At 49.6% G+C, this 14,129-nt stretch overlaps 6 protein-coding genes across 6 annotated transcripts; 4 read left to right on the forward strand and 2 right to left on the reverse strand.

Annotated features, from left to right (window-relative positions):
- Nucleotides 1–106: 106 nt before the first annotated feature.
- On the forward strand, nt 107–2,057 carry N7489_005146 (uncharacterized protein; the record flags this gene model as incomplete). Its single annotated transcript, XM_056710898.1, has 6 exons — nt 107–305; nt 376–1,350; nt 1,399–1,464; nt 1,519–1,581; nt 1,630–1,730; nt 1,788–2,057. The coding sequence occupies 6 exons, from the start codon at nt 107–109 to the stop codon at nt 2,055–2,057; spliced, it is 1,674 nt and encodes a 557-aa protein (XP_056569319.1).
- Nucleotides 2,058–2,601: 544 nt separating this feature from the next.
- Nucleotides 2,602–3,905, reverse strand: N7489_005147 (NAD(P)-dependent alcohol dehydrogenase; the record flags this gene model as incomplete). The annotated part of the gene is made up of 5 exons (XM_056710899.1): nt 2,602–2,835; nt 2,888–3,446; nt 3,500–3,629; nt 3,691–3,850; nt 3,900–3,905. The coding sequence occupies 5 exons, from the start codon at nt 3,903–3,905 to the stop codon at nt 2,602–2,604; spliced, it is 1,089 nt and encodes a 362-aa protein (XP_056569320.1).
- Nucleotides 3,906–4,418: 513 nt separating this feature from the next.
- N7489_005148 (uncharacterized protein) lies at nt 4,419–6,129 on the reverse strand (the record flags this gene model as incomplete). Its single annotated transcript, XM_056710900.1, has 4 exons — nt 4,419–5,069; nt 5,126–5,357; nt 5,414–5,927; nt 5,985–6,129. 4 exons carry the CDS (start codon nt 6,127–6,129, stop codon nt 4,419–4,421), a joined length of 1,542 nt encoding a protein of 513 aa, XP_056569321.1.
- Nucleotides 6,130–6,936: 807 nt separating this feature from the next.
- On the forward strand, nt 6,937–8,012 carry N7489_005149 (uncharacterized protein; the record flags this gene model as incomplete). Its single annotated transcript, XM_056710901.1, has 5 exons — nt 6,937–7,012; nt 7,084–7,142; nt 7,207–7,581; nt 7,660–7,875; nt 7,929–8,012. 5 exons carry the CDS (start codon nt 6,937–6,939, stop codon nt 8,010–8,012), a joined length of 810 nt encoding a protein of 269 aa, XP_056569322.1.
- Nucleotides 8,013–8,576: 564 nt separating this feature from the next.
- Nucleotides 8,577–11,422, forward strand: N7489_005150 (uncharacterized protein; the record flags this gene model as incomplete). Its single annotated transcript, XM_056710902.1, has 5 exons — nt 8,577–8,690; nt 8,797–9,400; nt 9,459–10,141; nt 10,198–10,991; nt 11,155–11,422. 5 exons carry the CDS (start codon nt 8,577–8,579, stop codon nt 11,420–11,422), a joined length of 2,463 nt encoding a protein of 820 aa, XP_056569323.1.
- A 943-nt stretch (nt 11,423–12,365) lies between these two features.
- N7489_005151 (putative mitochondrial carrier protein) lies at nt 12,366–13,767 on the forward strand (the record flags this gene model as incomplete). Its single annotated transcript, XM_056710903.1, has 2 exons — nt 12,366–12,597; nt 12,650–13,767. 2 exons carry the CDS (start codon nt 12,366–12,368, stop codon nt 13,765–13,767), a joined length of 1,350 nt encoding a protein of 449 aa, XP_056569324.1.
- Between the last annotated feature and the right edge of the window lie 362 nt (nt 13,768–14,129).

Raw genomic sequence — 14,129 nt, forward strand, 5'->3', positions numbered from 1 at the left:
CGCAACCTAGTTTCAGGAACAAAAAAAAGATCAGTAGCGGCTCTCACCTGTGGCTGGGCCTTAGAAACCGTTGTATCAGGCAGCTGATCTCATCTTCGCACTTGCAATGGTGAATATCCGGCGATTCTGGCTGTCTTCCAGCCTGATCCTGTCCCTTCTCGCTCAACAGGGTCTCTCTATTGTTTTCGAAGATACAGACGCTCCTGGTGCCGTCAACTCCCTTCTCGAGAGAGGAGACACATCAACCGAAGATGCTGCCTATTCTGTTTTTGATCGACTGAGCAAAGACTCTTACTACTGGAGCGGTATAGTTTCTTTCCCTTGGATATACAACCTTTATCCAGTCATGACAAGTCAACTAACATTGCACAACAGCTTCCCAGAATGGTCATAAGACGCTGGCGAACCTCACAGTCGACGTCGGCGACGACGAAGCAAACATCGTATCCATGGAGAAGTTCGGACACCTGCTGAAATCCGTTGACTGTACCGATAACGGCATGGTCGTGGAGTTTGAAGACACTCGTGCATTTGGATATACTCAGCGTGGATGGCAGTGGGTCAATGATGACGATGATCGTAAACTAATCCTTGTGATGGGTAGCAAACAGTGTGGCTGGAACTCTCACAGGACGCCATTTATCGTCTCATCAATTGCGTTCGACAAGCCATCGCTAAAGGCCAAGTTGAGTGGCGTGGTGACGGATTGGAAACGACTATTCCGTAACTACGAGATCACGGTGGGCAAGGCTCCGGAGTCATCCACAAGCAGACGAGACTGGGACTCGGAAGCTTCCCTAAGCTTCAACCATAAAATACCCCTCAGCCAATCGATACCTATTCCCGGTGGGGATCTCTCCGTGGATATTTCATGTGAGGGGTGTGAGACAAAAGGATCGTTCGATTTTGGTGTCCACATCAAGACAACCTATGGCACCCCCGAGTCTGCCTCCATAACACTCTCGCCCAATGGCGTCTCTGCAAGCTTGACGCCACGCCTAGGACTGAGTGGGAACATCACAAATGAGATCTCCGACGAGTTCGAGCTCGTAAGCATCCCTGTTCAGGGTATCTCAATTCCAGGGGGTGTTCTTGAGCTTGGGCCGGAAGTTGTCTTCAGCTTTGGATATCAAATTGGTCCTGTCAGAGGTTCCGCAGGCATTTCATCCGGGGTGACTCTCAGTCTAGAGGATTCTGCAGAGCTCGAAATTGATTTTCTGTCTCCGGATGTGTCCGCTGGCGGCTGGACTCCTCAAGTTGAGACCGAGCCGATGGAGATCGACGCCAAAATTGAGGCCGGAGCTGAGATTTACACCAAAGCGGAGGTTCAATTTTCTGCGTCCATCCTTGGTGTGTATGACAGTGCCAGCACTTTTTCGATGTACTAACACCATCTAGACCAGGGCTATGAAGCCGGTGTCAATCTGAAACCCTATCTCGGGGCCAATATCGCAGTCTCTACCGGTAGGTCATTTTCTCGACATGAGGCCATGGCTCCAATGTACTAATGTCGTCTAGATAAGGGCCTGGGGGTCGATGTCAATCTGGGAGCCGATCTCGGTGCTCACATCGCGGCTGGTGGTAAGTCAATTCTCAACAATGGGTTTGGGTATTCCCTAACGAAATTAGGCACCAAGGCTTGCCTCACCCCAAGGGCTGGAGTCAGCCTTAACGTTGATATTGCGGAGGTTGATACACCTGAAGACCCTGTGATTGAGAAGACAATTGCGGTATGCCAATTTACGTCCGTAAATGGATCTGTGAAATGACTACTAACTTCCGTACAGGAGGTCACGGCGCCAATGTCACCGTCTTGTTTCAATTTTGGTCCCGGCGGTTCCGTAAGCTTGGGTGCTGGCAAGAATCACCCAACTTCAACCAGAAAGCCTTCTCCTATTTCTTCGGTCAAATATACACCCACTGCTTCAACTACAAAATACACCTCGTCAAACCCCACCACTACCTCATTCTCCACACCGCAATCATCGTCTGCCACCCCGACCCCGTCTCACCGCAGACGAAGCCACCGACAGTATCATGCGATGCGAGGACACTAAACATGAAGATTTTTCGTACAGTTGCTACAGCTTCAAGCGCAGTACTTTATTGGAAAAGCAAGTTGCGTTGAAACGAAGGTCACACGCACCAACTAAACTTCAATTTCTTTCTCCTATACCTCTTCCTTGAACAGCTTACATTCACTTTCACTTCGGACCCATTGGTTCCTTTTGATTTCTTTTCTTTCTATTTCTTTTCTTTCTTCATTCTCCATTTATCCATATATATCAATTTACAATTACCAACTTTCCTTCGGTGTAATTTCACTGAATATGGTCTCTGTTTCCCTCTTGCGTGGACTACGTTTGATCTTAGGGGGTTATGCGCAACCAGAATGGTCGGAGTTAACGGGCACTTGTTCCGGATATATAAAACGTGTTTATCAGGAATACAGGGCACTATGGTCCCATTGACAATGGCAATGCAGGACTTCACTGGATAGTTCGCCTTATTCGAACATCTATCCGTTACCTTCCATACCCATACCGAGTACTGGATGTAGCTATGAATTCCACCATATTTGACATGTATAATGTTAGTCTATCAAGGAACACCTTCGATGATCACTTTGATAACGCTCTCATTACCCTGTCGTACGAGATCGAAAGCCTCCTCCGCTTGCTCGAACTTGAAGCGATTCGTAATCAGCCGCATGACATCAATTTTACCGCTGGCGATCAAATCCACGGCTGTCGGATAGCAACCGGCAGTGTAGCGAATAGAGCCTCGGATGTGCAAGTCGCGGATGCACGCAGTTGTGATGGGGAAGATAACATTCTGATTAGGAAGTCAGTTTGGGTGTTTCGGGATTGCCGGAATGCTAACTTACCTCGCGTCCCATGCCTGCTTGCACATAGGTCCCGCCCTTCTTGGTCAAATGGATTCCAGTTTGAATGCACGCCTGCGCTCCAGTGGCCTCCAGCACTATGTCTGGCCCTTCGCCTAGTTTGAACTTCTCTTTCATCATCCGTGCCACCGCTTCGTTCCATGCGCTATCGTCTGTTCCCTCCGGTCTCGAGGGAGGGACGAATACATCGTCTGCGCCGAACGTCTTCGCGAAATCCGCCCGTGGCTGGCTTATGTCCACTCCGATTACCTTCTTGGCCGAGTATGCCTTGCACACAGCCTGGCAAAGCAACCCGATGGGCCCGCACCCGAAGACCACAACGGTCTGGTTTGGCTTCACTTTACCTACTTTAGTGATCTGCACTGCTACCGCGACTGGCTCCACTAGTGCAGCTTCTTCCAAGTTCATATGGGCTGGTACTGGGTAGCAGTAATCTGCTTGAGTGATATAGTACTTGGAGAGCGTGCCGTCGTGTGGAGGGGTCGCAGCGAAGACGGTGTCAGGGCAGAGGTTGTAGGAGCCGCTGCGGCAGTAATCGCAGCTGGAGTGAGGTCAGCCACACATCTGCTATTTCTTTTGCAAATCGTAACGTACTGTCTGCATGGCACGCCAGGCTCGATTGCTACTCTATCGCCCACGTTAAGGTTTTTGACGGCAGAACCAACCTCGACGACGGTGCCAGAGCTCTCGTGGCCGAGGACGATAGGCGAGTTCAGAATGAAGTCTGTTCAAGAATACTATGAGCCGCTTGCCCAGTCTTATAATCCAGCGTGCGCTTAATTTACCTCCGATTCGTCCTCGCTGCCAATAGTGCACGTCACTTCCGCAAATACCAGTCTGCGCCACATGAACTCGTACATCCCAAGGGTCTTTGAGTGTCGGAACTGTGCGATCCTCGAGGACCACATCTTTCACGGCCCGTAGGACAAAGGAACGGTTTGTTTCCTATAGATAGTTAGACCGGGACTCTGATTGAGTCGTGGACTATATTTACACTCATATTGTCTTGACAGACGAAAGTTCGTTACAATGTTCAGATTAGATCAAGTCGAGGCTGAATGCCTCACTGTTTAAGAATAATCCACGGGCTTTGTATTCTGCATTGTGGTACTATGTAACTTCCCCGCCGGGCGCTGCGGATGCGGACCACACACTCCGCACCGGATGGCCCACTCCGCCTATTGAGATTCGCATGAATCATCTGACTTGCTATAGTACTACAGGCGGAGAAGCCCATTTGGGATGGGATCTATGAACTGATGGACCTCAGCTTTGATCTCCGTACCGAATGCTTGGTTGCCTGGTGACCAAGTAGGTTGCAGATAGGGGACGCATGGCCCTTGGGCATCTCAAGCTCAAAGCAGATTCTGCTATAGTAATCGCTACCCCGGCATCTTTGGGATCAGTGTCCGGTCAACAGATAGTTATATGTGTATTACTTGCAGCATATTCAAAAGTTCGATTTCAAATGCGTTAATGTACAACATATATCATGGCGTGGCACTACAAACACCTAGCCGACATGCTCGACATGCTCCCCCTTCCCGTCCATTTCCTGCTTCTTATCGAACATCACTCCACTAGTTGCGGGTGAAGGTCCGTCAAACACCTGAGCAATCTCCTCAAGCGAATAGCCCTTTGTCTCCGGAAATGCAAACCAAGTAACGGCTAGTACCAGAACATCAAAGCAGCAGAAAAAAATATAGTAATGCCAGCCGATATTATCAAGCGCGATCGGGTTGACAAACGCCAGTACAATTAACGAACTGTAGACGCTTAACAGCTCAACGGTCAAACCCTTGCTGCGGATGGAGTACGGGAAGATCTCGGTGGGGTAGCCGAGCAACAGTGGAGTATAGGCAATGTCATAGTGGAAGTAAAAGATGAAAACGAACGCAATCACTGTCTTCCCTAGTGCGTTGGCTTGTGTGCTGTCGAAAACGGCGGAGCAGGCAGTCCAGATAACGAAAGAAGCCAGCATGCCTGCTGCTGACCACAAGAACAGTGTTCGGCGACCAAGTCGATCAACGAGCAGGGCCGCACCTCCCGCTGCAATAAAGTTGAAGATCTGTAGCAGGCCGTTGATGAGGGTTTGCGTATCTGGGTCTTTGATTCCAACCGTGTCAAGAACGAGGGTGAGATAGTATGATACGACCGCAACACCCTGGATTACCAGATAAGCCTATGTGTATCATCTTGTGCGCTTGAAAATTAACTTACATTCCATTGGGCAAATGCACCGACGCAGACTGCAATGAAAGTCCGTTTTCTGTTGCCTGGGGTCTTAACCAAAGTAGACCATTTTGTTTCCGCAGCTTGGCTTTCCATCTCAATGGTACTGACAATTTCGCTCATTTCGAATTGAATCAGAGGGTGTGATGTATCTCCAGCAGTATGAAATCGGGCGAGCAGCTCTTCGGCTTCCTGTATCCTTCCTTTTGCAACTAACCAACTAAAACGTCCTTCATCAGTGGATATTATATTGACAGTGGCACAGATAACACTCACCGTGGCGACTCAGGGACCAACCACCAAAGCAATATCTGGACAATGGGAAGTCCAGCTTGGATAATTGATGGAACCCTCCAGCTCCATTCTGAAGTATTCAAATGCTTCTGGGTACCGTAAGAAGCCCAAGAAGCCAGGATAGCACCGAGATAGTACATAGTCCAGAAGGCGCTGGTGTACTTGCCTCGATGGGTCGGGTATGCAAGCTCGGTAATCAGCATAGGGGAGGGCTGCACGACCAACATGGAACCAACTCCAACAAGTACACGAGAAAAGACAAACATCCCATAGTGCACGGAAGCAGCCTGGATAATGGACGCAATGACAACTACGATGGCACCTGACAGCAATGTCAGGCGTCTTCCCATGTAGTCGGATAGGATTCCTACAACGGGTAATGAAACGACACTGCCAATAGACTGTGCTGCATTGACGATGCCGAGCACTGAACCGGATGGATTTCCAAAATACTCTTTCCATTGAGCAATAGATTGAAGACCGTTCATGAGAGACCCTAGTAATAATCAGATTATTAGCTATCTTACTGAGAAAGCTGCAGCAGAAAGCCTACCATCATATCCAGCCACGGCTGATGACAGCAATGGGATCATGAGAATGAGATTAAGTTGCAAGAGATGAGGTACTCTGAACCAGGGACGGTCGTATTGAGGTAGAACAGAGGCCAGAGCCTTGCCGACGATATCTTGGTCCTTCATTGGCGCTGTAGCCTAGTATAGTAAAAATCACGAGAAGTAGTATAAGAATTCCAGTATGGTCATAGCTGGGAGAGCGTAGTCTAATATATCCGTCCTTTATCTATGACTCGGAAAGTACAAGGGGTAGCCAGGATAATTTATCGAAGACCACATGGAAAGTTCGGGTAGGTCTGGGGTACATCACTGTGGGGCTTTGGAAAGCGAACCCCGTGGGGTAAATGGCGCTAATAGCTGCGACATGACGCCGACATGGTGCACCTCACCTTTAAGGTTTCCCCACACGGATCCCCATCTCCGGTCAACGGACCACGATCTCCGTTTCAGGGAGCTAGTGCAGAGAGGTCAGGAAACCTGCTGCTCAGGATTGTTGGAGGATTGGGGCATCGAGAGGTACCGGCGCTAAGAAATTCATACCTGCAGGACAGTCGGAATTCATGGACGGTTATCATAAGTGCACCGTGAGAATAATGCGGCAAGACACCGGATGCGAAACAATATGTGCCTGGGATCAGTGACGTGGACTGTGCTCGTCAACCTTGCATTGACAGTGGTCGCAATCTGGGCGGACTAGTCAGCTCTGGACAGGGAACTTGAGTCGGATTTTGAACCCCGCCTTCTTGCGGGGAGAAGGGTGAATTATCCAATGCCCTTTGTGGTCTCTGCAGTCCGTCACAGCGCTCGTTTGTCGCACGAAATTATAAATATGGTTGTCACGATGAGATCAACCAACCTACATTTTTATTCTGTTTAAGAGCACATGCAAACGAGACAAGAAAGCAAATCCGATTTCGACCGAAAATTACCACAATGGTCCTTTATCAACCACCAAACAAACATGTGATGGAAGCCTTCAGCCTGAAGGGCAAGGCGGCTGTTATAACAGGTGATCAAGAATTTTCCCTTACCCCCAATAAAAAATGACTGTGAAGTTAATAAGAGTGATTGGATTTGCAGGTGGTTCTCGTGGTATTGGGCTAGAGATCTCAAATGCACTGGCGGAGGCAGGGGCCAATGTATGTTGGTCCTACGTCGTGGGTTCCCAAGCTGCCCATCACTAATCAATGGTTCAAATTATAGGTAGCGATCATCTATCATTCATCGAAAGATGCAGAGGGCATCGCATCCCAAATTGGGGCAGCCCACGGTATCACGGCCGCGGCATACAAAGCAAACGTTTCCGACCAGAAAGATATCGAAGCGGCCATTCAACGAATTGCACGCGATTTTGGCAAGGTGGATATTCTTGTGGCCAATTCTGGCATTGCCACGGCAATTTCAGCAGAGGATTACAAGCCAGAAGAATGGCAAGAGATCATGAAGGTGAATCTCGATGGTGCTTTCTATAGCGCCCAGGCTGCTGCGAGATTGTTCAAAACACAGGGATTCGGAAACATCATTTTTACCGCCTCCGTGAGCGCTAACTTGGTCAATATTCCACAAAAGCAAGCTGCTGTAAGTATGACCTTCACGAGCAGGACAGAAGGTGCGGCATAATTCGAGAGAAAAAGTGTTGATGGTCTGCATGAACAGTACAATGCGTCCAAAGCGGGAGTGGTGCAGTTAGCCCGGTGTCTATCGGTCGAATGGGTAGACTTTTGCCGGGTGAATTGCATATCCCCTGGCTTTGTGGCGACAGAAATTCTGAATCATCATCCTCCAGAGCTGCGGGAGAGATGGCTCAGCATGGTCCCCGCACACAGAATGGCAGCAACATATGAGCTCAAAGGGGTAGGCAATCTTGAAGTGGTTGAGTGGTTCCTGAGAGCCTCGAAAAAGGCTGACTCCAGAACAATATCTAGGCCTACGTGTTCTGCGCTTCGGCTGCTTCAAGTTATATGACAGGAGCGAATCTGGTTATTGATGGTGGTTATACCCTCCCATAGGTGATACCACTGGTGCCAACTGCTTTCAACATAGCATGGCTGTTGGACCTGGCAGATGGTTAGGACGACATATAGAGAATATATTTTCCACCTACCTAGGTAGTCATTGGGTTCTTTCTTTCTTTCTTTCTTATTTGTCTTATTGCAAATGGCACATCTGGGCGTCCTCGTCGACTGACTCGAAAATCCCATCTTACCCTAAAATATCAGTTTCACAGCCGGAACTATATTGCTCTAAGAACATGGCAAGCGGTCATAGTTGCTGCCTAGGTAGCTCCCTAAGGAGGAACCTTGGAATGTAGTTCGGCTCACCTCGACCCACGGGCCTGCCGACCCCCACGGGACGCTTTCACCCGCAACCCCGCATCTATGTTTACGGTATTTTGCCACCGCCTTGGGGATGGATGTTGCTGAGAACTCGTTCGCAACACTCGGTATATAGTTGTCATCGGACGTCAGCGGGGAGACACCCGAAATCTACTTAAAGGGAATCGGGACAATAGCAGATTTGCCGTGTTTCATATATGATCTGATCATCTGCCACAAGATTCGGGTTTCGTACACATGACGGATGCTGGAGTACGAGCCAGTCAAACTTCGAGTGTGAATCCTTCGCGTGTGGCTAGCAGTAGGCTGGGTAAATACGCATGTCGGGAATGCCGACGACGCAAGTCGAAAGTATGTCTGTCACACTAAAGTGTTGCTTCCCTTTGTCTTCGCGTGCACCCGTCAAATGTTATTTTTCGTCATTGCGGTCCTACCTACTTGTCTAACTTCCTAGTAGTGTGACCGCAGACTTCCCAATTGCTCTTTGTGCATTAAATTCGGTCGAAGGTGTACCTACGAACCACTATCCAAGACACCATTGACCAGGCAACACTTAACCCAAGTAGAGGAGGAGCTGGCTCGCACGAAGGCCCTACTCTCCAAGCATTTGCCGCGGTCATTTCCCGATAACCATGCGGTTGTCCAATCCGGCTACCAGAATCCTACCGTGACGAGCGATGACCAACTACCTCCAGTTGTCCCTGACGGAGAATCTTCATTCCAACACGGACCTCAAACTGCACATGATAATATGGGAACCACGAACGGGCCTCCTTCCATCATCAGCAACCAGACCTTGTTAAATGCTTCAACCGGATCTCCCTCGAGCAGCGGGCAGTCTTTCCCTTCCCATGACAACAGGCCGTCGTCGGCCTCCCACCGACCAAACTCTTGGGCCCGGGAGACTATACACAGGCGAGAGACTGCGGTGGCTTCGTTGGAAACACCACCCTCAATTACGGGGTTTGAATGGGATGAAAGGATAGAAGACCAAGGCGAGGATGATTTCGTCGACGGGATGGCTATCCTACCAAGCAGGGTCAATGGTGGAGGATACTTGGGTATGGACCATATTCATGTCTTTCTTCTATCAGCTTCTTTCTGACTGAGTTAATGAAGGAACCGCATCTGGTGCTGCGCTCATCCGTTTGACGGAGAGTCAAGACTCTGAGTGGCCTGACACTTCCGCGTCCGATCAACGATGCGAAACAGCATTCTCTCATCAACGGACGCGTGTACCCTTCTCTTTAACCTCTCTGTCCCAGCTGGAACCTTTCGTCGATGCATACTTCGCTCTCTACCATTGCTCGTATCCAATCATTCACGAAGCAACATTCCGCGCTCAGTTCATGGAAGTCATCCCACGACCCACAAACCCCGCCTGGCAAGTATTATTATATGTGGTTGCCGCCTTGGGCGCATTTACAGCTGCTGTGACTCCAACCGATGTTGACATCGCTTTATTTAAAGCCGCTAAGGCTCGACTGACAATAGATGTCTTGGAAACTGGCAACTTGACTCTGGTGCAAGCATTGACTCTAGGCTCAAATTATCTGCAAAAGCGGAATAAGCCAAACTCTGGGTATAACTATCTCGGCCTCTCCAGAAGAATGGCCATTGGAATTGGCCTGCACAAAGAGTTTCCTACATCAAAGCTTTCCCTTCTTGCACTGGAGACGAGAAGAAGAGTGTGGTATTGTCTGTATATCTTTGATGTGGGGGCAGTGATTACTTTATCCCGGCCTCTGGATTTACCCGAGCAGGGAATTGAGACTCATCTGCCGCTGAATATCCACGAGAGTGTAAGTCTCTTCGGGTTCATATCAACCCAATTCTGATGATACTGACTCTGCTGTAGAGCATCACCCCTGGCACACAGATTGTTCCATCTCCGGTACCGGAAACAACCGTCTACACGCACCTGAGAGCCCAAGCGACATTTCATCTAAAGACAAACATCATCTACTCTAAAATCATTTCGACTCCCCTTCCATCCGCGTCAGAGATCATTGAGTTAGACAACCTCGTCATTGGAGAATGGTTGCACTCCCTTCCACCCTTCTTCAATGAGGATGCCGTCCAATCGACCAGATTCACCCTCTGCCACGCAATCCTGAAATGGCGGTACCGCAATCTCCGTATATTGATGTATCGGCCGTTCTTGGTGGGGAGATTGATGCTAGGTTCTGAGATTGGTCTGAGCAGTATAGGGGATAAAGATGATCCCCATGTTGAACTTGCTATTCAAAGGTGCCTCGATGCGGCCAAAGAATCAGTCGAACTCATCTCCTCGTTTTGGGCTCAAGATCAAAAAACGACAATGGCCTGTTGGTATGGTCTATACTTCTTATTCCAAGCCATCTTGATCCCTGTGATTTGCTTGCGCAACAGTCCTTCCGTTCCCGCTGCCGATGACTGGCGGGCACAAATATTTCTAGCGATTCAGACCCTCGAGTCGATGACACCATCTAACGCTAATTCACACCGTTTCTTGAGGACCATACATTCCTTATGCAGCTTCTATCTCCACCCCCGGATGGATGGATGGCAGGGTCCGATCCAAGAATCACCGGAGACTCAGATCACAAATCTCTATCCACTAATGTGGCCTACCCTTGAAATGGCCCACATTGACGGAGTGGATCCCGCGCTGTATGTTCCCTTACGTCCGAGTGCTATTCCGTACAGCTGACCTGGATGCTTTCTTTCACTTCCAGGCAGGAAGTCGTTGTGAACCACTTTATGAACCAGGTTACTGGGCTACAGTGACTAAATATCTAGTGTTGGAATTGTTTTCGTCATCTCAGTTTACAAGGCAGCTTATACCGCATCAGTATCTGCTAGATAAGGTCGGTGCCGGTGCCGTATTGCGTTCGGTGCAAGAGACCAAGTTGGCCGTGCTTAATATTCTCGTGGATGCTATTGTCAGAGCACAAGTTTTTCCCCAACTCATCCCTGATGATTGCACTTCGGTTAAGATTCACGGCGACCATTACTGCGCCACGGGCCGGACGGTACGTTGGGCAAGTCTACGGCGTGCCTACCATGTCGGGATTTTCCAGTCATCTGTTGATGCATGTTGATGGACTCCAAAGTCATCGACTTGGACGCAAGGCAGTCTGCCGAGTGTACTGTTGTGGCTTCTCTAGTACCCATTCACACTGTCTGTTGACTCTTCCGATGTAGAAATTGGGTCGTTTTCGGGATACCCAGATACATTACGATCCATGTGTGTTCTGTAAGGTACAGCCATATTAATACTTTTACCTTACATCGAGGGCAATATATGATAGATGGTTGTCGGGTCCGCGGGATCTCCCACTTAGTGAAGGGCCGTGATACCAAGAGTAGTATTCATATTCTCGGTCGCTTGTCCATTAGTCGACAAATCAAAGAGCTTGGTTCTCTACTCACTAGACGTCATTGGCAATAGAATGTCTTCAAGGATCGAGCTTCATTTGTCCAAATGTGGCCATGGTTAGTACTCGTAGTATATGGGCTTGCTTATAGTCGGCTACGCACGGGCTCAATTTTTATACTTCAATTTTTATACCCCGCGTACGTGTATACACCTCGAGTGTTGCCAACGCCTATTAATCCACAAAAATGGATACTCCGACTCTTTAGAATCTGTCGAAACCCCACAGAATAGGCCCACTATCGATCTTCCCTTTGGTCGAGCCGGAATAACCTGTTTTGCCTCATGTCCGACCTCGGAGATCAGATCAGATTGATAAGCCTTGAAGAAAAGGCTTAAAAAGAATCAGCCAGATCCGGCTGTCACGGATTGGGAATCATTAAAGATAAATAATATTAGAAGTTGTTAAAATCAGCTCCTTTCCAGCCCCTCTATCCCCTCCAGTCCCTTCAAGAGTCTCCTAATCGCCCAAAATCTCCCCCAACGCTTATCTCCGCCCACCGCCACCCGCGAAACCCCGAAAAACTTCCTTTTCCCGGTGACGCATCCTTTTCCTTTTCAACCCGGGCGCAGAGAACTCGACATCGTTTCCACATTGAACTAATTGAATGCCGCAAGGGGAATTCTCTTCAGGCCACGGCACTGGCCATCAGTTTGGTACAGAATCGAACACCTCTTTAGGGACGTCATGGACTGCACAGTTTGAAGATTCTACAATGGCCACCACATCCGGCACAGGGTCTCCTCCCGCGCCCAAGGCCCCTGTCACAACAGATAATATTACTCCTGGACAGCGGATGGTGTCTGCGACCGCCGGCAATGTCTTGACCGGACTTCTGGGTGAGTCGGGAAGAGCTCCCGATCCTTGGAAACCTAGCACTAACAGCTCCAGTGACACCCTTGGATGTCGTACGAGTCCGCCTACAGTCACAATCCCAGGTCCACAACACTTCACCGTTTACCTCTCACACCACCCAGACCCTAAAAAACCTCCCTCCAAACCTCGGTATCACCTCATGCTGTCGCGAAGTATTCTGGGTCGGAAACGATGCACAGATGTGCATGCTGGGGCCTCAAGCGACCGCGGTCGGAACCCATCCACACCCGGCGATCGATTGCGCGGTCGAAGAATCGCAGCGACGAACATTCACATCAACTATAGACGGGCTACGGAAGATCGCGCGTAATGAAGGAACTTTAACACTGTGGCGAGGGTTAAGCCCGACCCTGATGATGGGAATCCCCGCCAATGTCATCTACTTTGCTGGATACGACTGGCTGCGCACAGACGATCGGAGTCCCATCAAGCAGCGGGTATCTGAAGGCTACGCGCCCTTGATAGCTGGGTCCTTTGCTCGCGTCGCAGCCGCAGCAGCAACCAGCCCACTGGAGATGTTTAGGACGCGTCTCCAGGCAACTCCGGGGACGGGAGCGGGACATTTCAAAGCTACTGTGCAGGATCTATACCATATGACGCAGGCAAAGGGATATAGCTCGCTCTGGCGAGGATTCACTCTTACTATGTGGCGCGACGTTCCTTTCTCCGGACTCTACTGGTGGGGATACGAGGAGGTGAGAAAGGCACTGATCGCGGCTCGCCAGAAGGCCCCTCATCTTGCGGGATCTGATCTTGAGGCTCAAGAGTCAAGTCTCCAATCATTCCTCGATAGCTTCATCTCCGGAGGTGTTTCAGGATCTTTAGCAGCACTTGTTACTACCCCGTTCGATGTCGGTAAGACACGGCAGCAAGTCTTCCGACATTTGGACGACGTTCCTCTCACTGGGGCCCCCCGCACGGGATTACCCCCCGGCATCTTGGCGCCAGAACAACTATCCTTACCAAAATTCCTTATGCACATCTTCCGTGAAGAAGGTACCGCCGGCCTATTCCGTGGTTGGACGGCACGATGTCTGAAAGTCGCCCCGGCCTGCGCCATCATGATCTCAACCTATGAGCTTGGAAAGCGCATGGCCCGGGAAGCCAATGAACGGCGACACTCTGACGCATAATCCCCCCTTTTGTACATTATACTGTATATGTGCTCCCCACTTTTTTTTGTTATGGCGTTTCTGATGATACCGCATGAGCCGAGTTATATAGAGTGGTGCATTAGCATTTTGGAATTTGGATGTTGTATATACATTAATGGAAATCTCTTTCTCCGGGCATATGAAATGAAAGCAATTCAGCCCCAAAGATCGCTTTGACTCACAGCACAGCCCAGACGATCAGCGGGCAATTTAAGCCCGGGCGCGATCATCCGGACCCCACGAAGATGAGGCTGAAGTTCCCCCTGACTGACTGGTGGGATTTAAGAATCCTCGGATTCCGACTTCCCTATTCCCATGTATTTTCCCCAGGTCTATAATCA

The sequence above is a fragment of the Penicillium chrysogenum genome (assembly GCF_028827035.1).
Source record: "Penicillium chrysogenum strain IBT 35668 chromosome Unknown utg000002l_segment0_segment0, whole genome shotgun sequence".
In the NCBI taxonomy this organism is placed as follows: domain Eukaryota; kingdom Fungi; phylum Ascomycota; class Eurotiomycetes; order Eurotiales; family Aspergillaceae; genus Penicillium; species Penicillium chrysogenum.